The 24,546-nt window shown below is 45.4% G+C and overlaps 1 protein-coding gene across 7 annotated transcripts in view; it reads right to left on the reverse strand.

The window, feature by feature from the left end:
- Positions 1-24,546, reverse strand: part of CADPS (calcium dependent secretion activator) — a 174,355-nt gene that overhangs the window by 82,014 nt on the left and 67,795 nt on the right. For all 7 annotated transcript variants that reach the window (XM_052678451.1, XM_052678448.1, XM_052678447.1 and 4 more), the window contains exons 7-11: positions 16,833-16,944; positions 12,252-12,391; positions 9,992-10,058; positions 2,513-2,621; positions 1,756-1,968 (exon numbers count right to left, since the gene is read on the reverse strand). In XM_052678451.1, coding sequence (XP_052534411.1) covers positions 1,756-1,968; positions 2,513-2,621; positions 9,992-10,058; positions 12,252-12,391; positions 16,833-16,944 — 641 coding nt within the window. The remainder of the gene's footprint in view (positions 1-1,755; positions 1,969-2,512; positions 2,622-9,991; positions 10,059-12,251; positions 12,392-16,832; positions 16,945-24,546) is intronic.

Below are 24,546 nucleotides of genomic sequence, written 5' to 3' on the forward strand. Positions count from 1 at the left end.
ACTGCTGCATACAAACATTAAAATATGAAAACTGAGCAGATCTTGCTTTCGAGATGAAAGGCTTCTATAGCATGCTTCCTTCCTCCTCCTGAAAGACGGAGACCCTATGCACAAAAAGGTTTGAAAGGGATCCAGGTCCAAAGCGGGAGGAGGAAGGAATACTGAGGAGCAAAGGAACGATGTGCCCAGCCCAGAGGATGCTGAAGAAGCAAGTTATCACTGCAGCGAGGAGCTGACCAGCTTCCATGCCTTGGCACAATGCAACACAACACAGCATGGGAGAGCCTGAATGATCTGGGTTTGGAGCCAGCACAAGTGAGAGAAGCTGAGGTCAGATCCTGCAGGCCCCGAGTGAGATCTCCCAGGAAACCAAGCAGGGTTTGGCTTCCCTCACATGACTGTGAATGGGGACAACGTACCCAAAGGCTAATGGCCCTGAGTGTCTCCTCTTCTACCCCAAGAACTTGCGGACTAAACGTTCTGGGTAGAGGTAGATACAACCCAATTGTAGGAGGACAACTCCCACCTCCCATCTCAGCGTTCTGAGAGGTTTTCTTCCTTCTCAATCCCAACCCTTCAAACCTTTTGCCCCCAAAATCATTTACATTAATGGGCTGAACAGGATGAGCAGCACTGAGATGAAAATACTGCCTATGTTTACCAAGCTGCATCATGCTACATTCTCATTCACAGCAGCAGCAATGCAAGACAGCAGGGAGTCCAAAATATGCAGGCACATGGAGGGGACACACATAAGAAAAGGCAAGCAGCTGTTTTCTGCTGTAAAACGAATCACTGAGATGTTTATCTTGCGCTACTGTTCTTTATAAATACTGACATGAAGCTAAAATGATATAAGAGATGCCCAAATTAGTAAGCACTGGGTAGATTTTCTGAGTTGCTTATAATGACGTATTCAAAATCTGAAAAGCCTTACAATTTTAACTGCTAAAATCTGGTGTAATTGGGCGAATTTGCTAATATTTACTACTTTTCCTTATTTTACTCATACTCGGTTTTGCTGAAATGAGCAAGAAGTGCTGCATGTTACATAACAAAGGGATTCGAGGCACACTACTGAGAAACCCTCCAGAAAAATCAGTGAGGAGGGATTTGTCTGGTTTATAGTCAAATGTAATTTAGAAGACAAAAGAAATTGCTCTAAATTTCAAATTAACTGAATTGGGTATAACGGCACAGGACACACTGCACAGCCACAACTTAAAAGATGATTGCTTTAAATTCACATCTAACTGGCCTGCAAAGCAACCTGTTAAAAATACCATATGCTTTCCTACAGTTGAATATTCAACAGGAGACCTCTTTTTGTGTGTGCATTTCATACTTGCAAGATTTGCACCTGTAGTTCTGAGCACGTGATACATTTGACAGACAGCTAATGGCACTAATGAATTGCTCTGATCTGGGTCTGCAGTTTATTGTGTGGGGGTAAGACGGGTGTGTGCAGAAAGCAAGCTGGGTTGCAGGCTCTCAGATCTCAGTCTCTTCTCCATCAAGTATTGCACTTTCAAATACTCATTAACAATTTCCCCAGGGAATTTGGTTTCTCGGGCTTGGTTGTGTTAAGCAGACAGATTAAGTGGTTCTGGACCCACTGATGTAAAAAGCAGCTTAATGATAATGAAAAAGATTTGTTTTGGAGTCAGAAACATGTGTGTGAATATTGATTTACATCAGTGCAGAAAAATCTTTCCGTCAAAGACTTCTGCTGTCTAGGAGAACTTATTTACTTACAAAATTGAGAGATTGGGGCGTCTAGCTGGGGAACGTTTCCTCCTTTAGCATTTAGCTTTTGCACTTGGGTAGGTGGCACAGGTTTGTGAGACTGGCCGGTGGCTCGGTACATGGCTTGGACCCACAGGATGCGGTCCTGCTCATCGTCACTTGCAAAAATCACCGTGTCCCCTTCCTTCACAGCGTTGAAGAATGCTCTGCCACCTTCCAAACCTGGCAGGAGAAAAAGGCAGCCTTTGAAAATGGCAACAGACATCTGAAGACTTTGAGGCTGATGACGGCCTCCCCCTGGCCACCCCCAGTCCTGATGCACTGGGTGCCCCCAGCAAAGCCAGTGCTCTGCCTGCACAAGAATTGCTTTGCTGGATGCTTACTTCTATCCCTGCCCTGATTCAGTGGCCCATCTTCCCATCTCCCCACCACCAGAATAAGCCTGGAAGCAAGGTCTTGACCACAAACCTACAGTGTCTTTCGCCATCTGCTCTGAGGGACATTTATCCACAGCATGATGACGGTTAAGCATCTAATTCACTTAGGCTCCCTAGAAAAGACGAGCCTCCCTCTCCTCTCGTGCACCTCCGCTGAACTCCTTCCCATCTATTTATAGTAAAGTCATGCATAGCTAATGATCAGCCTAAACACAAACATATTTACAATGATGCTGATCACAGTTTGGCTGCAAGCAGGGGGAAAGCATCCCAGCCAGGGGCTGTTAGGCATCACAAGCACCCGCAGCAGAGAGAGGCTGGTGCCATACCTGGCTGCGGGTCGGTGTAGTCCACAGTGTATCCGTCGAGCTGCAGCAGCTCTTGAGGCTCGGCTTTTTTCTCCCGGTAGCTGCACATAGCAAATGTATATTGACTAACCTGAAGAAAATCACAAAGTTAAGATGGCATCAGGTGATCCCGACAAGGAATCCAAATTGTGCATTTATGCATTGAGAGGGACTGGGGTGTCAGGGGATCATTTCTCACGAGGCTGAACTTCTAACACACACTCTTAGAGCACTCTCTTAACATATCCTCATTCTCCACGTCGGTACACACAGTGGTTTGATTTCCTCCCAGTGAGGAAGAACCACGCGTTAGAAAGCTCTATCACTCATCCCCAGACAAGTGCAAGAGTGACACCCTGTCACAAACAATGTGAGCTAAATTGCTAGGTGCCAGTCATATTAAAGCAATCTTAAGATCCCACTGATCTCGGCAGTTGTTGTCATCAGTGCTGTAAATGGCAGCTCTCACTCCTCTGAGGTACCATCTGCATGACACGATACATTCAATGTCAAGCTCTTGACGGAAGCCGACTCAGCTGCGGGGCTCGGCCGGGCTCTCCCATCGCCGCTGGGGGGCCATCAGCCCGCATCAAGGCCCCGCGCGTGCTCCCCGCACCACGATCTGGATGGGCAGTGAGAAGCCCGGCCGGAGAGGAGAGGATTCTCTGTGCTCCAGGCTAAGAACTCACGGGGAAATTTACTGTCAAATGATTTCAAATGACTTTGGTAAGGTTGTGTCACATCCTGGACGCTTTACGTAATTTTATTAGTGTGGACGTTTTCTTGACCTCTGGAGGAAACTTTGACTTCTGAGGGATCTTTCAAACTCTGGTGGGTGGCAACAGATCATGCTCGTCATTTCTGGGAAGTTGGGAGAGATACTGAAAGATGGGTTCCACGTGAGTGGCTGCACTCTCTGCATCACCCGAGCAGCTGGGGGACTTTGCCTGTTAACTGTTCTATTACAAATCTACAAACAGCATATATTTCTGTGGCACGTTTCACTAATAAATGCCATTTATTTAAGGGACCCGGCTGAGCATCCCCAGCCAGCGCTCGGTGTCTTGCTGCCCTCTGCGGGCTCTGCTAGCTGCCAGCCTGCCTGCACCGTGCCTTCCTCCAGGAACAGCTCCAGCATCCACCTAAGAATAAACCCTATCATTAACACATTTGTGGGAGGAAGGCTGAAAGTGATGCTTTAAGCATCTTGCGACTTCCTTAAAGCTACCAGCTCCGAGGAAAGATTGACAAGTAACAGACCAATAGCAGGAGCACAGCAGCGCATATTATATGCTATGAACTTTGGATGCGTACCGTCGTACCGGCAACACGAAAATTAAAAAGATTAACACGAAGAAATCTAAAAATAACCCGCTGCCCCTCTGCACAATATTCAGACGACTCCTGCAGCGTTCATTCAGTTAGAATAACAGTGTATTGCTGCCATCTCCTGGTCAAATTCCTGAATGCGCTTTATTCACAGTACGATCCTGGGGATTTCACCCGAACGGCAAGGATTTGGTTCCTCTGCCTCAGACAGCCTGAACTTCAGGGACTGTGCGATGACAAATTCAATTCCTGAAATGAGTCACTGCTAATCTACGCTGACACGACTGAAAACACTGAAACAAATCATGCTTCCCTTTTGTCCCGTAGGCTCTCAGCAACAGGTAAAACTCATTCAGTAGTTAAGAATTTCTTCTGTTCTGACACTGAATTTGAGGTCTGAATGTTAAATTTTTCCTCACATTCAAATAATTCACTTCACCTTTGGCTCCAGCATATATTGTTAATCTCCATCAATAAAGCAACTGTACCAACACAACCATAACAAATGGAAACATACAGGCACTTCAAAGCTTATACTTCTCTCATTAAAAGCTACAGAAGAGAGATTATAGAACTATAGAATGGCTTAGGTTGAATGGGACCTTAAATATCATCAGACTCCAATGCATGCTGTGGGCAGATGTGGACAAAAGATTTGGTGGAGCCATTCTGGGAGAAGAGCAATGCAAACTGTTCTCCTGTTCGTTTCCACATCATTCCCTTAGAAGCTGCTCTACAAGATTATTACAAGAGATCTCTTAGAGAAACCTACAGGTCACTCTATAACATGCAACCATCCAGGACTGTTACTAATGTCCCCTGAAAAAGGAGCCAATGGTGCCATACAGAGTGCCTGCACAAATAAAACTCCAGCCAGCACCTTGTGTTCAAGATGTGATATGCCAATTTACTGCTTGGGGTCAGAAACAAGCTGTTCTCTGGCCACCAGCAAGATGTGGTTCCTTCCATTTATGAGTAGTGGTAAAGAAAAATCTTACAAAATGAGATTCTGGAAAGCTTGCTATGACACTGTCATGTTTCACTGCTGAACAGCGCTGCAGGGTCAAGTGGAGATTGCAGTTAGCCTCTCATCAGTCCTCTAAAATACAGAGCCTGCCATCTGCAGAAGCTCCGAAGTGGCCAGACCAGAGAAACAGTTAGTAACAGAAATTAATCTTTCAGCCTGCTGAGTTCACACTGAACCATAGCCGAGTATGAGAGCGAGCGAGCAGATGGGATGGGCGAGATGAATGGTTTGAGTAATTGAAAAAAGCATGGATAGAGAGGAAGCTGAAGGAAGACTGAGGGAAAATCTCTGCCCAGTGAGGGACAAAGTCTCAAAGCAACTGGGATTTGATCCAGGGACCAGATGAGGGCCAGGAAAGGAGCAGCTAAGGAAGCTGAACTGAGTGAAGCTCAAAGAAGAGAAATAATCCAAGGCTGTTCTGGCTGGTTCCTTATTAAAAAGTAAAGTGGTTTAGAGAATAATTTGAGACAGAAGAACAGAAGGAACAGAATGGGGGAAAAAAAGAGAAAGGTAAAGAAATTGAGAGAAGAGGAAAGAGACAGCGGGAGACAAATGCCAAAGTTCACTATTCCCAGGCTGCTAAATTAGATCTGACTTTCTTGGCACTTGACCATATTCTGTCACCAGCTATGCAATCCGAGTGATTAATAAATATAGTAGGTATGTATTAACCAGTACTGACTTTATCCTTGTTTTTCCATCAAATACTCCTGCTCTAGCCAGCAATGCTTGCCTGAGAATCCAGCTCAAACCCATTAATTGTTGTCCCTTGCACTCTGAGCACAACACAGCTCAGTCATCCGTTTCCCTCTTTCCCAGTGTTGACATAACACTGCCCCACTTGGGTTAAATTCTTAAACGGACCTTTCCTGGATTAACAGCATGCATTTTGTCCCAAGGGAGAGAAACTGTGCTAAGATACTGCCAGTTGTAATACAGCTTTCTACTTTGATGGGAGACTCTTGTCCTCTGGTTGCAGCTGTATGTTGCCTCCCGAGCCCTTTACTGACACAAATGAGCAGAGGAAATGATCTAGCTTAAAGAAACAAATGTGAAAACAACAGTTTTCACATCTCAGCACGTCCATTCATCCCTAAACAATTGCACATAGCAGTTGTCCTAGCTTCTCCCTCCAAGCACATGTGTTTTCTTCGGGCAGGTCTGCCTCATGGGATGCCATGCCCACACCACCAGCTCGCCCATGTACAGGCATCCAGGTGCAAGCAGACACGTAGCTCCTTAACCAGCAGCTTCCAAATGCTTTCTATCAACCACCAGCACTTAAGGGTTTCTCAGTGTTCACTGCCTATGCCCAGGTCCCAGTGAGGAACATGATTTAGCGTGGTTGCAGGGACCAGCTGTAGGTCATTCTCTTTCATTTGAGGACCACAGGCTAGGACTGCAGTGTCGTACACCGCGGTGTTGTGGAATTATTTCCTAGTTCAGTTGGTTATGCAGATTTACTGAACGCTTTGTTTAATTTCAACCCAAGTTAGCTGAGTTTTGCTAAAAGCAGGAGCTGTCACCATTACTCTAAGTTATAATGAGTGCGGGGAGTCTGTCACTAGAACAATAGATCCAGGCGTAGACACTGCAACTGGTTTTAATCTGCAGAGAGTTGATCCGCATCCAACAACGTTCTGCAAACACCATGAGACACAATCAGACAAAATCTGCTCCCAGCTACTCAGCAGACATGTCATCCAGGTACCATGGAGTGTTACTTCCCATATGCTGCCAGCGCACAGAAATGGGGTTATGACAAGAGGAAAACAGATTCAGTCTGAAATCTCAATGTAATTAATTCGCTTGCCCTTAAGAATCATTAGAGGAGATTTCCTATCACAGAACTGGCAAAGCCCACCAAAACCAGCAGCAGTGTTATTGCCAGTGGAGCACATCAGACCATGCAGAGAATTAATGCAAGCTCTGTCAGCTACCAAAAATCCCAGCTTTTGCGTGATCAAGGGTCCAACTGACAAACTGGCTGAAATTTGTATGCTGTGCTCAGTTAGCTGATATAGCAACTTATGAAACACAACATCTGTGCTGGATAGACATTTTCTTTCCCAACCAGTCACAGAGAACGTTGCCCTAAATCATCCCATTGCTTTCTCTTACCACTGCCATTGGCATGACTGCTGCCTTTACGAAGCATTTTCCTCACTTGCGAAGCTGCGGACCATTTCCATCTAAGCTCAGGGCCATATTCTGCCATCACTTTCACACTGCATATCTCAGGATTTAAAATTAGGCAAGTAACGAGTCTCTGCCATGTAATTTACATCTAATCAGTATTCTGCTCTTCTGCTGCTCATCTCAAAGGGTGTCTACGGGAAGGGTGGGCAGTGTGCGGAGAGGACTGCGATTCATTCGGAAGAGAAAACTCTCCCCTGTGTTACACAGGTGCCTGCAGTGGAAACGCACCTGAGCTCCCCAGGCTGCACCACATTGCCCACCCTCACCTAGAGGGGAATGAGGACTGCCCAGCAGTGCATGTGCTGGAGGGGTGAGGCCCAGCTACAGAAGCAGCACAAAGGAGCTGCTCTCACCCACTGCACCCAAACAAACCATCTCCTGCACAGCTTCCACAGACACAGAAGGTGCGAGGGATTATTCCGCCCAAATTACAAGAGAGTTACTGCTCCTTTTCCCTTCTTTGCAGGGCTTACAGGAGCCAAGTATCAGTGGGAACACTCCCTGTAGAGCTCCTTTTTCTCCATACATGTGCAAAGCCTCCGTTCATACTGGTGAGGCATAGCTGACAGGAAAGAGCCAAACTGCCATCAACACCTTCCTCCACAGTGCTGCCTATGCAGCTTGGCACCTTTGTGCCTTGTTTAGATGAGGATGAGGAGTCTGAGTATTTATTACCATGAATTTCTTAACCTCTGGTACCAGACACGACTGCAGAGCACTGAAGGAACTGGGGCTGAGCCAGCTGCCTCCATCTGAATCAGGGAAAGAGAAGACGTGGGAGTGGGGGGAAGAGGTTACTCTGCAAGAGAGGGGAGAGGTGTGGCAGAAGATGTTACAAGTAAGGGACAGAGACGAGGGATGAGAAAGGAAATATTTATTCATCCACACTTACAGCCCTGACCTGTAGGCAGCGCCACATGCTGACCTCACTGCGATATCCCAAAGAGATTTCATGCTTTGGATTCCAGCTCTTGGCACTGGTGCCAACAGGAGCCTGGTGCGGCTGACTGAGCCCCTAAAACACAGCCTGATCCTTGTCCATTCTTCCTGCAGCCAGGCCAGCTCACTGTCCTGCTGGGGTTACTCCCTGTCTGTGCTCAGCAGAGTTCAGAGCATTCTGGACATCAACACCTTTGTTGCCAATCCCTGCTTGTATCAGCACCCATCCTTTGCATTGCATGAAAAGCAAATGACAAACATACGGACAGCAAAGTATTTTTATTCCATCTTTATTGCCTGCTGACATGTTCAATATGCTCAAACTACATCTGAGGGACTGCATAGAGAGTGTTTCTTGTTTATATTTGATGTACGGCAGAACACTTTACATTGCACCAAATGTTGAGCAAACGGTAACGTAACAGAGGAGCTGCAGCGGCAGCTGGAATATCTGAGGTGGGCTACAGAGACTCTCTGGGGGCAAAAGTCTGCTCATCTTATTCAAATGAACTGCTTTTCTGGCCAAATTCTACTTGCATATGCCAACTGACGAATACAGACCTAGTAACAGAAGAAAACATGGAATAACTGAGCGCTTCAGTTCCTCTGCAAGCTGAGAAATATATAGCAACTGAAGATGAGAGAAAGAAATGCAACCCCACAGAAAGGCCAGATGAAGGCTCTTAAGAGAAACATGGGGATTAGAGGCCACCCCTGCAGAGCCTCACACACAGAAATACTGACAAACTTTGATATGGGAGAAGCTATTTTAGGAAAGAGGAATAGTTCTGTTATACACGGATGCTCTCTGAAAAAGGATCCCATCTTGGAGAACTCCTGCTCACAAGGAAAATGCTCCTGAGAATTCTGCAGAAATGAGCTTCCTCTCAAGGACGAGCTGCTTTACAGGTGATCACACATTGCCACGGCACTTTTAATTTCAGCACAGAACACAGAGAAGAAAATGCACACAGAAAAGCAATCCCTGAACCCCTGCATAAAAACAGGCTCAGTGTGCAGCATTCCTCAAAGGTTTTTCCTTAATCATGGCCTCTTCTACCTCTTTGGGACCCTCATCCAGTGTGGGATCCCCTTCCACCTGGCTGGTCCCTGCATGAAGGGTCTATTTGCAAATGAGATGTTGCTGAGAATAGTTTACAAATGCCCTAAACTCATCATTTTTAACCTAAATCTAAATATGCTGCTTGGACAGGCAACCATCTAATTTTTTTTTTATTTCTCATAGTTGGAGACAGCACAGCCTGGGGAGGAGAGAGGGAGAGATGGATCCCAATGTGCTCTCTGGCAGTGTTGATCAGGCTAGGGTGAAGATGCAGCCACCCAGACCAGGGCCCCACACCTCTCTGGGTTCAGTGCTTTCACCTGCCATCAGGAAGGTAAGGGAAGATCTAACACATCAAGTACTGACCAGATCCTCTTAGCTTGTCTAAAGACAACTTCCATCTGTTTACTTGAAATTATTAACCAATAACATACAGGTCTACTGAAACTGGGATGGCAGAAAGTAGAAAAGAAAAGCAAAGAAGAATGAGCAATGATTTTGAACATTAGATAAGCATCAGGACTGAAATACTGACTCTGATGCAGCCAACGATGAAACTTCTGTAGATTTCAAGAGCCTTAAACTTGACCTGGAGGCTGAAAAGGGAGCACTTGCACTCAGGTACCTCCAGCCAACGTTGAGCTTCCTTCCCATCTCACTGAATTCCTCCCTAAAACTGTTACTCCATTTCATCAAGCATTCAGTTGCATCACAGAACTCCTAGCTAGTGATTTGCCACAGGGCTGTCCTTGAGACGATGTCCGCAGTTGAAAGAAAAAAGACCCAGGACTTAACAAAGAACCTATGCAGAACCACAGTTTTGCAGCAGCTACACAGCACAGTAAAAGATCAGAACAAGTACTTTATGTTGTAATTTAAAGTCACTTATAAGTAAATCTCTTACCTGCACCAGAACAAAGAATCGTTTCTTCCATCTCTTCCAAACATTTTTACCAATGGCCCATAAATATCTAGGAGAAAAGAATAAGTGAATTCAGTACACAAATGACAAGCTGTTGTTTACAGTATCTTTTCTTCACAGCTAGAAACCAAAGTTAATGCAGAAGAAGGAGTAATTACAAGACTCTCAAGTTTGGCAGCATTACTGAATGTGATTATTTCTAGCCTGAACGAATAACCTGTAAAGAAAGAGACACAAAAAGCTCCCAGAGTCTCGATGTTACACAGTATTATTCCTTTCTTCCTTCTTGTTTTTTACAGCTTCAGAATCCAGAAGCCCTTTAATGCCAATGAATAGCTGCTATGTGGTCAGATGGGTGAATACATTTGCAGTGGCAGAATTAAGAGAAAGAAATCCTAAGTGTTGCTTTAAGCCTTCACAAAACCATTTGGCTGAGGGGAAGTGTCAACGAGAGGGCACCTTACTGCATCAAAGGCAGCGCCAGGGACCCCACCGTACACGGGACTGACTGAACCAGGTCACTTTGCTGAACAGCTGAAGATGAATTCCTTGAAATTGCTTGGCTATGAGCAAACTGAATAATTTCTAAGAAGGAGTGAATTTACTGCGTTCCACAAAGGAAGAATTAACTTTTAAAATTAATGTCAAAATTAGCATTTAATCTCCGTGATGAAGCAGCTGCTGTGACACTGTAATACAAACACTGGCAAAAATAGCAGCAGCACCAGACTAGGAGTAATTACAAAGACATTGTTCAGCACTAATATGTTTTACGTATCGTTATAATTACTTTTGTTCTGGCTCCATAAATAGAAAACAGTTCCTTTTTGGTTATGCTTGTGGCTTTTTATACTAGAAGAGATTCAAAGTATGTACATGGTGAATGTCTAAGCCACAAAATTCCATGTATTGTGCTCATGTGGGCACTGTGTGGGCTTTGAGCTCGAGAACAGGGAAATAATTGTCTTAGTGGCTGCTGCAACTAAAACTAGCAGAAAGACAACCTCAGTTATAGTAGCAAGCTAATATTACAAATCACATTGTTTCCAGCACCATCTTGTATGTTAAATGTTAGTTGTAAAGAGCACGAGAAAAGCCAGGACTGCTCAGCCCTGTTGCCATCAGACCTGACCAAGGAAACAAGCATGACAGGAGAATTGTTCTTTTTTTTGCTTTTGGTGCTGTGTTCACACTGGAAAAATTAAACTTCACATCTGGCTATTGGCTCTGATCTCATTAACAGAGAAGACAGGAGGATGAGGAAAAGAAATTAAAAGAAAGATGCGTGATTTAATCCATCTAATGGATTGAGCCTAACAAAACATTAAAAAAACAAAAATGAAGCAAAGTTACTTTTATAGCCCCCAAATGATACTGGATAAAGAGTTAATCAAAGCAGTGATTTTCCTGGATAATTTCTACTTTTTATCACATCCTCAGCTCTTAAGAGCAAAGAGAGGAAAGCCTTGACAATGACATTAGCTAGATCTTTCCAAAGATGATCTAATTTGTAATTGCACTACCAGTGAAAAGCATGTCCCAGTGTTTGCTTCTGGGCACCAGGGAAAGATGGGAATAACTCCCTTTTGGCCAGCTCAGGTCAAGTTACAGTGCACAGGAATTACATAATATTGAACTCAAAGCGTCACAACCTCTTCCATCCCTGTATGGGACATGTGGAAGCCTGGGGAGGAAGATGGGGGATCCCCTTGGCCCCAAATCCTCTGATACCGATGCACAGAGGGCAGAGATTCCCCTTTTAACACCCCACTTTGTTAGTCCTACTTACATTCTCTTGCCTCCCTCCAGGCAACCGCTGTTTAGCTGTACTGTGCATCTCTGTGTAAATAATGATGATCACATTGGAGTCTATTTCAAGCAGAAGGTGCACTGTTTTTTAGGTTGTGAGAAGTCAACACGGGGAAACACAGAATAACTTAGGAAACTTTTACAACCTACCGTTGTTAGGCAGTTCACTTCTTATTTCCTTAAAGGAAGGAAGCAATCTAGCAATTTCCTAAGGAATAGCATTTAAAATTTAAATTGTTTGGCTGATATGTATTAAGAATGCATACCTATGCTATAAGAATATGGAAAGTGCCTCATAAATGACCAAACTAATGCCATTACATTTCTTTTCATCTCCTGTGAACCTGAGAAGAAGATTCACTTTCAGAATCTGAAGAAAGAGATTTTTTTAATGCTCGTGCAAAACAAATGGAGTTCAGCCAAGGACACTTACCCAGAGTGCTTCATGTTTTGGGGCTTGTCCATTCGTACAGCAAGCTTGATCTTCAGGTCTTGATCTGGGCAATTTTTGGAAACTGTCATTTTGTGCCACTCTGACTGCTTTGGGCTGTTGGGAGTGGGATGCAGAACAACCTGCAAGCATCAAAAGCAACAACATTAAAAACTGTTCTCAATGTGAGTTCCACAAGAGCAGAGCAGAAGAGCTCTGAAAGGCAGTCTGGAAATTTCTATTCCCATCACTGAGACTACTCTTTGTTGTTTTAATTTTTAACACGCAGCTTATGACTTTGAGATTAGTTAATATATTCTCTGAGTCCTCAATGTGCCCCTGTTTATAAGGTTGGGCAGAACAGAACTGCATTTATCGGTTCCCATCTTGCAGCTGCTTAAGGAAAGTGGAAAGTAAACAAGCTTGCAGCTATGCAGACAAATCACTCTAGAAGTGATGATGGGCTGATGTGATCAGCAAACCACCAATAAGTTTTTGCTGACGTTGCTTGCTGCAGACCTCCACTTTCAGAGCCATACAACTTTGCGAGCCTCTAACCTTCCTGATGTTTCCACGTGAGGTCCACCAAAGAACATTATACCTAAAATGGTTTATCAATCACTACCATCAAACTGATGAAGCTGCTCTGTTATTTTGCTTCCTGGCAAGACTACCTGCAGTAGACAACCTTGTAGACAGGTCAGAGAGTCTGACTGCGCTACAACAACAGATCAAATGTGCAGCACATATCATGACAGCAGTGGCTGCAGCACTTTCTGCTTTCATTTCATGCAGAGAGGAAATGATGGGGTAATCTCCAGCTGGGGCAAATCAGTGCAACACCACGGATTTGAGTGGAGCTGTGCAGATGAATACCAGTGGCAATGCTCGGCTAATCAAAGAAACTGGAAGGCTCCAAGTAATGCCTTCTGTTCATAGCTGTGCTTTTACACTCATTCATCATCCCATGAAGCACAGCATCTCACTCTGTCAGCAAGCCACAGAATATTCTTCAAGAACTAAAGAGCAGTCACAGTTTTCTCCTCATACTTCCATGTGTCCTCTAAAGTGGCTCAACCCTGTGACTGTAAAATGTCTATCTGCAAAGTGAATGGAAGCACAGCAGAGCTATAGCTGTCTTGACATCGGAATGATGCCCTCTCTGATGCTCTCTGCCTCCTACGCTCCTTCCTCTTCCAACAATTTCTCTTTCAAAGGTGACTTTGCTGGATGCAAATTCACTACAGTATCCAGTATACTGCAGTGAGATGAATCTCCTCTAAATCCATTAACATTTATGCAAGCACACTCCTTTACAAATGGCAGCATTCACCCTCGCTATTTGCTGTGCTTCCATCACTCATTACTCACTCGTGCTTTGTAGGGTTCCTGCCAAACTCCAGGCAAACTATACTCATATTCCAGAGATACCCACCTTTACTGCTGAGCCAACAAAGCAGGCTTTTTCCTCCCACTAAAATACACCTCATGCTATTAGCCTCTGATAATTGAGTTTAAAATTATTTCTGTCTTCCAAAGCCTAAGGTTAACATCAGTAGATTTTGAAGTTCACTCTTTTTCATAAACATTATTTCACACCTCCTTTACTGAATTACATTCATGCTTTCTCTGGCAAGAATCCATTATTAGTCACCTAGATTAACTGAGCAACATCAGTTTCTTCTAATTTACCCCTCTTGGAATAAATACCCGTGTTTCAGCAAAACCTGAAGAAAAGCAGTGAGTCCTGCACACGGGTGTTGTTAGAAACATGGATGGGCCCAAGCTCTGTGCATGACCCAATACCAAGGCCTTGCATTAACCTGCACATCCCCACAAGGCAGGAGGCACTTGGGCTGTTTGCTATACTCTCTGCTTTGATTTCTAACTCTTTTTCATCAAAAGGAGCATAAACGTTGTGCAGTGTTGTTGCAATTCATGGCTCTTCCCCTCCTCACAGTGGATGAAGCCTTGGCTGAGGTCTGCAGGCACTTTGCCACTGGCTTCAATAGGGCCAGGATGGATTCCCATGGCTTCAGCTGCCCATCCAGCAGCTCAGGGCTTGGGAGCTCTTTCCAGCTCTCCCTCGACACAAGCAGCGCAGTGAGGAGCGCAGGCTGGCTGCCAGCTCAACGCTTGCAATAGAAAGTGAGCATTGTGCCGGCCTGGCAGAGCACAAAGCCTCTTCTCAAAGGGCGGCTGAGCATGGGTGTTTTTGTGTATAAAACTGCTCCACGGAGACTTTGCTTCCCTTCTCTCTTCGCAGACAGGTTCATGCCCATTCAAACAGCTAAATCAGAGGCTTAGCACGCTCCCGGTTTCATTATTCTGTTAAAAAGAAATCCTGACGTGGCCCGATGGGACACGCGTCATCTCGGCCGCTGCAGGCACCGCGCGTCCCTTTGAAGTTCAGCCCGCTCAAAGCGCCGGTGGCCGCCGGCCACAGGAAATCGCCCCGTGCCCGCTGCTGCTGGCCCACATTCTTGGGATTTCAGGAGCTCCCCGGGGGCAATGGCTTCCCGCCGGATCAGGATTCACGTGCGTTGGCACGGCCAGCTCTTCCGTACCTCGGGGCAACGGGGCCGTGCAGGGGCCTGACATATTTCCCACAACAAGGCGCAGGGCTAATTGCTTCCCGAGAGCAGCAAAGTCAGCGCTGCTCATGGCTGCCAGTGGAAACCAGGCTTACAAAGCAAGCGGGTCTGCAGCGAGCGTAACCACGCTGGGGAAAAAAAGCTCACAGTGGCATTGCATACAGCTGGGTGAAAAGCTCTGCTCAGCAGGTGGCAGCAGATAAAGGGAGGTACCTGTTGGAACAGCGTGGTTTAGAAAATAATCCTGAAAATGTTATGATGCTGTGCCTCAAAGCAAGCACAGGTCTTCAGCTGGAGTGCTGCAGCCTGCTGGGGTCGCCCTTCTTTTGAAAGAAAAGGAGAAAAGGGGAAGAAGGGGAAAGAGGGGAAAGAGGGGAAAGAGGGGAAAGAGGGGAAAGAGGGGAAAGAGGGGAAAGAGGGGAAAGAGGGGAAAGAGGGGAAAGAGGGGAAAGAGGGGAAAGAGGGGAAAGAGGGGAAAGAGGGGAAAGAGGGGAAAGAGGGGAAAGAGGGGAAAGAGGGGAAAGAGGGGAAAGAGGGGAAAGAGGGGAAAGAGGGAAGAGGCAGTGAGAAAGGATTGAGTTATGGATGAGGAAAGTCTGGAGAGGACATGACTGTCCTTGGAGAGAAAAATGAGACGAGGAAAGCAGGAGTAACTCCGCTTTTTTCTCTCTCAAGTGCAAGAACAAAGGGTGTTACGAGAATGTGAAAAGACAAATGGTCAAAATGAACACAAATTATAGAAGACAAAATCATCTGTGGTGCTCTCCGCTGTAAAGATATAAATTAGAGCAACGACTCACTGAGACCTAAAAGAACCTTTAGCATTTGCATGAACAACAAGAGTGAAAAATCTTGTTAGTGCTTCAAAGTCACAATGTGGCTGTGGAGCGTCCTTGGTGATGCCAGCCCTGGGGAATCCACATCAGACTTGGTGAGGTTCCTACCATCCATGACCTCAAGGTCAGACCATGAGTTCCTTCACAGCTTCCAGCCTTTTATACCCAGGTTGTGGGATGACTCTGGACCGGGATTTTCTCTCTGGGTAGGAATAAAAGGCTGCACCCTGCATGTGTGGTACAGCGTCTCCAAGATTGCTTTCTTCTCCCAGACTTTGAGTACAGCTACGGAACAAGGACACCAGCCCACGTCACCAAAGAGGCACCTCTCTTGCCGAGGGAGCTGAGGAAGGGGGTGGCAGAGTTTGCTTCGGCACGGGACCGTGACAAATGAACAGCTGCAAGATGCAAAAAATCCAAGGAGACTAAGTGAAGTGTCTTAAAACCCCAGAGAAGTACTGTCCACAGACACAGTGGGCTGTGGTGCTGGAGGGATATCAGTCCCAGGGCTCTGGTGCAGGGGCCACAGGTGAGGACCCAGGATGGGAAGGGCGGCTTTGATGTCCTGATGGCTGGTGCCAGGGCAATGCAAGCTCCTTGCTATTAACACCACTGACAGGGGCAGTGGACTCTCACTTCCACTCCTTAGCCCAATCCCACTGAAGCCAGTGGCTGAGCCACAGTCCCTGGGGAAGCCAGGATTTCAAGCATTTTGCCGTAAGTACTGCCATCAGTGCTTTCAGATGCTCAAGCTGTGCACTGGCTGTTCAGTAGATATGAGAGTAGCTTAACACTCTCCTGCCAAACTTAAATCCTCTCTTTTTGCTACAGCATAATCCCCTTTTCTGCCTCAGGAATGTCCATTTCCGTAAGCAACTTCTAAAGCTTTCCGGACTGCCAATATCACACACAAGATCCTTCGCTTTTCCTCAGTGCAGGCACAGCCAGCTGAAATGCTGCCATTAAAAACTAACAACAAAGACAGCATGCGAGGTGCATTACTTTCCAGCAGTGGAGAGCTTGCTTTTCTTTCCCTCCTGAAGCTTGGCAAAGAAGCAGAGCATGTTGTCCTCCAAAGATATTTCCGTACGGGAGAGATTTCTCTAGAAAAGCAGGGCCAGAAGGAAAAATTGTTAAACTCAAAATGTCCTTACCCTCCCAAGCTCTTTGTCCTCCAGTGCCAGCACACCCGTACTCTCTGTGAACAGCTTCACCTTCACTGCAGGAAGCGCGTGGGTTGTCGTGAAGTCTCCTTGGGTGCCCCAGCTGCAAAAACAGAGAGATGCTCAGCTCTACTCACAGGCCAGTAGCACTGCTGCTTGGGTGGGCAATGGTTAACCACAAATGCGGTGCCTGGCACAAGCTGAAGTTGTTGGGCTGACTGAGTGACAAGGGTATTAATTATCTTCTTAGGGAACTGAGGGGACAGATGTTTGGAAAAACCATGATGGTTCTTTTGGGAGAAAAGATGGTATTTGGAAGCAGCATGAAATCAAAATTAAGAGAACTGATTTAGAAAGAAAGAACAATATGTCTCTGGCAGTGACAGCCTGTATAGTTACAACAGAATCTGAGAACAGAGAACACCTGCACGTAGGACATCTGTAATCACTCATGCCTCTGCTCTTCTCTTGGCTAATTAACCTCTCATTTCCAGGTTCACAGTCAAGTTTTCCTTTTCTGAAGAAATGTCACATTTAACCTGGGTCCTCTTCTGAGGCTCAACCCAGCCCTCTAGCCCAGATTTCGGCTCAAGCCACAATGCACAGAGTAAATCCAGCTAGGTGGGACTGTAGAGCAGGATGCCAGCTGCATGGGGAGGGGATGGCAAGGGCCAGGAAATGGCCACCTTTCAAGCACACAATGAACCCTAAGAACCATCTATTATTTGTACTCCAAGAGTTCTCTTCCTGGCAGGTATTGAGACTTAGAAAGCAGTGCTAGGGAAGCTGTATGAACCACAGGATAGTGCACAAGAGTGCATCCTAAGACCCTTTCCTGAAGAGTCTGGTTCAGTCAAGGCTGTTAGCCTTAAGCTGCAGTATGGTAGGAAAATATGTGCAACTAACAGTTCCTTGGGGAATACAATACCATGAGCTCCAGGCAGAGGATTGGACCCACAGCCTGCTGACATGGATTGCCAAAGTTGCCATTCTGAGCCTTGCAATGGGAACTCTCCCTGCAGCTGACATCTTCCTTGTGCAAGTCTATGGAGGCTTGCTAGGGATACACGGGCTTGAAGCCCCGCAGGGAAGATTCAGTGATAGGCATGAGGAAGTCTTCCAATCAGCCACATAAGAGGCTTCCTCTGAAGCAGGACATCAGAGAACACATGAAGACCTGCTCATTGCATTTTGCTGCAGACACTTTCCCCCTGGGCCCTGTTCTCACCCCCAGCTGAAACAGGACTGCACAGCCATTTGAGCCCACACAGAGAAAGCTGACCCTGGGTTGTCCTTGTCCTGCTGCAGATATTTGGGAAAGCAGTGCCTCAAATCCCCAGTGAGCAGCTTGCTTCAGCTGGAGCCGCTGCCTGGTGAGCCAGGAGAGCCCAACTGCACTCCAGTGATGAGCATCCTCGCGGGATGCAGGAGGTGGCAGCAGCTGCACACCGGTACCTTACAGAGCCATATGCTCCCATGGGTACCACTCCATCTTCCCTGCTGCACTCACCACCCTGTGCTCATTTCTCACACCCCAGCATAGCCAGCACTTGCTGCAGACAGAGGCAGCACTTGTGCCAGGGCAAGCACCTGGACAGTATCCCAGTCCTGGACCAGGAGATGCTGCTGTGCTGGAAAATCAGAGCACAGGGCTCTCTGTGCTCGTAACCACACTGTGTGGCAGAGAAAGGTCGTCTCTTTCCACCCTGCCTGGATTAGCAGCTTTCCTGCTATGTTTTCTAAATAGATCTCTCTAGTTCACTTACTTCCTTTCTTCAGCTAATCAGTGGTGACAACCTGCTGGTCCTGAGGGAGCACTGCCAAATCCTGGGACTCACTGCTAATCTTTGTTGCAACTTCTGGAGGTCTCATGTGCCCAGCAGACCCCTCCAAACCTGCAGATCCTGTTCATGAACTTCAGAGGCCTCTTCTGAAGAATCAATACATTAATTTCATCTTGGGTTGCTTCTACTCATTACCACCCCTAGCTGAGCTCTATTTCAGTTACAGGAAGACTACTCTTTTTAAAGTCACCCAGAACTTACACAAAGTCAGCTTGTGTAAGAAAGAACAGAAGAAAGAAAGAGTAAAAAGTAAAGGAGATCTGTGAAACGCCATGTCAGCTCAACATCCCAAAGCCCAAAGCTTTTCAAACAGGCTCAGCAGTGTTACCATTCACACCAACATCTCAAATCATTCACCTGCATAGGGTTTTTCTGATTCAGGAAATGTTTCCCTCTGGCAAACAAGAACAGACTGAACAGCGTCTTGGAACAAAAATTAAGTGAAACTTGAACTAATGTATTTTTGGAAGCTTTAAACAAGTTTAAAAGTAGCAGAGAAAGAAAAAAAAGTATGCCTTCTACACTAAGAGCTAAGAAACCATGGTGCTTTTATGTTTGAGAGTTTGCAGACATGTTTCAAGATTTCTACATCTTAGAGAGTTAGGAAGTTATTAGAATAAAGCGAGACACAAACTTCCAGGCAGGGCTAAGCAAAGCATTCCTGACTCAGCACTTGCCCTCGTTGAAGAGAACAGCTCAGCTGAAGGTGAAGGCTTAGGGATGGCTGAGAGGATGGCTCTGCTGCAAAGAGGATGCTCCTCAATACCTGACCATGCTGAAGCACAACATGAAGCTAACAGATAAGAGCTACCGTCTCTGTTCTTCTCATTCATCATGATCCAGATTTCCACATTGTTCCCAGAGACCCTGAATATTCATTGCACTTCAAAACTCATGCAAAGTGTACAAGCAAGCTTGAAGGCGAATCACAGAGGTGTCTTTTACAGACTAAAAGGAACAAACAATGTGCCATGAGCAACAAACACATCAGAGCGATGTGATGGAATACACATTGCAGCCTAAAGTAGTACAAGTCAGATGAGAGCTACAGCATCTCACTAACCATTCCTATTCATCCTCATCCTATTTATGACTTTTGCATTTCGTACCGTCCTCAAATTAGGTCCTCTGTTCCCTTGAAATGACGAGGAAAACACTAAGATTACATGTTCTTCAGACAGAATTACCAAACAGCAGCTTCTGTATTTTAGAAATTATTGGGAAAAATAATTGTTTCCTTATGTGCGCAAGGAGTATGGTTTAATGCTTTGCTCTCCAAGCCTATCTAGTCTGAGTTCAGCAGATGAGCATGTTCAGTGCAGAGCTGATTAACAAATTTAGTTCCCTCATCAGCTTTGCTCTGATGTTTTCTTCTCCAGTGTCCTGTTCTATGTTTCACCTTACAGGAGGATGCATCAAAGTGCCACGGAGCATGTCTTTGGCAGAAATTACCTACAGCACTGCAGTTCCAGTCAGATGCCAATACCACATCTCATTCATATGTGATGCATCAGCTTCCTAATGTATGTTTGAAACACGAGAACCAAGAAACAGCCTGATTTTCTAATTGTAGATCATGATTTCTCCCTTGAAAAGAACCCCATTGTCACTAGCAAGGAAAAATTGGGAAGATAATCTTCATTTGGATAAGAGGAGAAAGTAATAAAATATCCAACCTTACGCTGTGTTATTTTGACAGCAGCTGCTTTATAGAACTCATATCTCTGTTTACTATTAAAAAGCTCTTATTTGCTGAAGCACTCCCAGACCATATGCTATCAACAAATGTTACTAACCAAATACAAACAGTAATTTTCATTAGGTTTCCTTCACGAGAACAACATTAACCACAAAGGGAATAAATCTTTCCAATGACAGTAAATACACATAGCAACCCTTGACAGCACTGCGGTGTTTACATATTTATACCCCAATTGCCATGAAAAGATCCATGCCAGCAAACAGAGACCCTCAGAAGTTGGGTTTTGTGCAGGCTGAAGCCTGCAGTGATGTCATTAGTTGCCATAGTGACGCTCAGCATAAGGCCATAATTCATATCATTGAAATACAATTTGTATTCAATCTAAGTAAGCAGTTTATCTGTGCTGTGTATTAAGTTATTGTACACAAAATTAGTTATGGACAATAGTTAAGCATTAGGATACTTTTGAGGGAATAATGATGTAGTGCTTTCATTTTCACATGTTATACTTAAGCAAGTTATTACTGCAGAAATTGATTTGTTAGGAAAGTGCCTTTGGACCCATTCTGGGCAAATTCTATCAAGAAACAGCCACCATCTCTTCCTCATGTCAGAATCCACGCTTACATTTGAAAGCAATAGCACATCAACAAAGCAAAAGGATACAAGCCGTACACAAAAAGTATGCAAGCATCAAAATCCTGACAATGCCTTCTCAGGCAGGACCATATTAATTGCCTGAATCCCATCTGAATCCTTTAGCCCAGCATGTTTTACTGCCTAATGTATCCCAAAACCTGAAGTTAGCCAGGAATTTATGCCATGCATAAGGACTGTGCTAGAGTTATAATCCTATTTGTGCCATCTGCGGTATTCCAGTGATATCATTTGGATCTACTTGTGTCTCCAGGGGTTCCAGTTAGGCATCAAATTTGGTATCAGCAGCAAAACTCTCATGGCTGCAAAAAATCAGAGGGTGAGACCTGCCCCAGCTGCTAACTTGACAACCTGTTTTACCTTCTTAGAGCTTAACTTGCTTTACTTTTTACAAGCAAAATAAACAGATCATCACTGTAGGCCATGTGGAAGCTTTAGGAAAATATTTCCCTAAAGGTACTATCAACATTATTAACAAGCCTGCCCAGAAGATCAAGAGTATTTTTGTGAATGAAACAAATAATGTATATCCAGAAAGGAAAGGTACTACTCTGAAGCCCTAAAGACAAAATGACTCAAAGACCACAATGCTGCTAATTGCACACTGCTCAGTATGTAGGAGAAACTATTTGGGATAAAAGGATAAGGCTTCTGGGGTCTTGTCCTTACTGCGTTGAATAGTAGACCTCTGAGATCTCTGGGTCTGCTTGTTTCTCTTCACAGCAGCCCACTTACTTGAGTTAAGAATTTTCTCCGTTGTCCTCGAGAAACATTGATTTCATCATTCCTATTCACCTCCAGTGCCTACGTGCCTCTAAGGGAAACTTTCATACCAATGACCTTACAAGCTGAACTTGCATATTAATACCCAGGGGAATTAATTAAATCCTATCATTCATAGCCTGTTGTCTCTAGCAAGCCCACAGAGCCCCTGACTAATTTTACAAAGGCGAGAGCCCTCTTCCATCCACGGTCTTGTAATTTCATCCAGCTACAGCATCAACACCCATGATTTCTGTAAATAATGAACAAGTGCAACTGAATTACATCACTGGGCCATGGATCAGTCCCGCTAACCAGCTCAGCCTGTCAGCAGGCTAACGTGGGAGCAGCTGGAGAGGGACTTGCTTTAGATGGGGTTGACATTTAAAAGTGATCTATGATCAGTTTTCATGGGCTTCAGAACTGCTGGAGGACACCTTTTCTTTCTCTCCAGTACATTTATTGAAAGTTTGCCCAGCAGCTTGCATGAAACAAATGGGGAACAAACAGAAAAGAAAAGTAAAAAATATTAGAGGAGAGCTACACTCTTCCCTGCGTGTGTTCACTGCAGATGTACCTTACAGCCAACAGACACAGCATGAGCCTGGGACATGCCACCTCACTGTGGGGGACACCACATGTATGTGGTCCTGTCCAGGGCAAAGCTGATATGGCTGCTTGGTGCAGGAAGGTGGCTGCACTGCTACAGTCTGTCTTCATTTATATTCTCCCAAACTCCTGCCTAAGAAATGATGGTTTCCTTCTTTAGCCTGCTTTCCACCTCCCAGAAGAGACCTAACCAGGGAGCAGCTTTAGATCTTGGGGCACACATCACAGACGCCTGAAGCTCAAGCAGCGTCAGAAAAGGCACAGAGCAAACCTGCCTTCCTGCAGCCAGTGGAATAAGCAACACTCGCCTCCCTAACTGCGGTGTTGAGGTGTCGTTCACTTTCACCAATTTCTTGAGATAGCAACAAGGAATACATTAAGTGTAACGGTGTTTAACTGTTACTACATGTGAAGAAGCCTGCTGCAAAGCTTTTTATTATATTTTCTAACTCTTCCCATACACCAGCTATTTGAGAACAGTAGGCAGAAGCTGATGACTAAGGTAATAGTCCCTGGTGAGCTTCCCGAGCTGCCTCCTCACTTCCCTGTGAAGCAGCAGCTCTGCACTGCAGAGTAAGCACAGATTTACCCCGCTCAGCAGGACAACCTGGCGCAGGGACAGCATTCATTCCGCCGGGCTGAAAACGTTAATTTCATTTTCAGAAATGAGTCTCTGCAGATTTCTAGGAATGATGCACAGCTGCCAGCACAGCCCATGTGCAGATCCCTGCACCAGTGGCCTCTGGGAAGTGTCAGCAAGGCAACAACAGAGCAGGAGATGGGTCTGCATTGCATGGCATAGGAGGCACCCATACCTTCAGCAGCTGGCCCACAAAGAAGTCATAAAAAGAACTAGGGCATGGCAATGCCTCCAGGAAAACAGATATATTTTTTGCTGCTCTTGTGGGTAATGGCAATATCTAGTATTTTATATTTAATAGCTAAGGTTTTTGGTTTGTGTCTTTGGGATTTCAAAAAGAAAAAACAAACTAAGGGAAAAGAAAAACTGAGGGGTTTTGAGGGTTTTTAGGAAAACACACGGCTAAGTCACATGTTGTTGTGACTCACAGATTTGTCTCAGTGGGCACTGATCCATGTGGGGTCCCATTTCTGTAGGAGAAGCCCACAAAGCAAAGCCAGGCTGAGATGCTGGGTTGGGACAACTACAAAATGATTTGTCATGTTTTGTAGTAAGACTACAGACCTACCTTTAGGCCAGCTGGTGATACATCACTTGTAGAGAGATCAGAGAATAATATCATAGAATCATAGAACGGCCTGGGTTGAAAAGGACCGCAATGATCATCCAGTTTCAACCCCCCTGCTATGTGGTTGCCAACCACCAGACCAGGCTGCCCAGAGCCACATCCAGCCTGGCCTCGAATGCCTCCAGGGATGGGGCATCCACAACCTCCTTGGGCAACCTGTTCCAGTGCATCACCACCCTCTGTGCGAAAAAAGGGATATACCTGCTTCCTGGGGTCTGCCATGCAGACGTGCCCACGTTACCTGTCCTGGGCTCCTACTATTGTAAATGGAGTTAAGATAGTTACATCAGTGCATCAGTTAAGATGCACTGGAGTTAGGCCTTAACTTGCTTCACCCCAACCGAGAGGCTGAAAAAAGACAAAAGGAAGCCTGTCCTCTAAGTGCCCCTGTCCATCCACTGCTGCAGGTGCACAGAAAGGTTTGCAATGAAAACCCCAATGGCTACAGTTAGATGCAGAGAACATGCTGGTTTCACCCATTCAAAAGTGTCCTCTCTAGGAAATCAAATTTGGGCATGAAGACAGGTGTCTTCCTACTCCACCTACAGAAATGGATTATGGATGGTTTGTATCCATCGCACTGTTTGGCTCCCAAGACCTGCTCAGTCTCCTCTGAGATTCCTCCTGCTCTAAGAGAATGGCTGCTTGGTATCAGAAGTGATAACCAAGGTGATCAGACACAGAAGGACAATGTGTCCTATTTTTGCTCACATTTGTTTCCTCGTCTCTCTGTTGTTGGTAGAACAGCCTTTCAGCCCCATCCCCAAGGACTAAGCTGAAGTGGGAGTGACAGCACAAACAAATCAGGCACTCTCAAAGCTTTCCTAGAAGGTAAGACCTGCTGACTTTGACATAGGCAGTGT

This window comes from Tympanuchus pallidicinctus, unplaced genomic scaffold (assembly GCF_026119805.1).
Source record: "Tympanuchus pallidicinctus isolate F22 unplaced genomic scaffold, pur_lepc_1.0 scaffold17, whole genome shotgun sequence".
In the NCBI taxonomy this organism is placed as follows: Eukaryota; Metazoa; Chordata; class Aves; order Galliformes; family Phasianidae; genus Tympanuchus; species Tympanuchus pallidicinctus.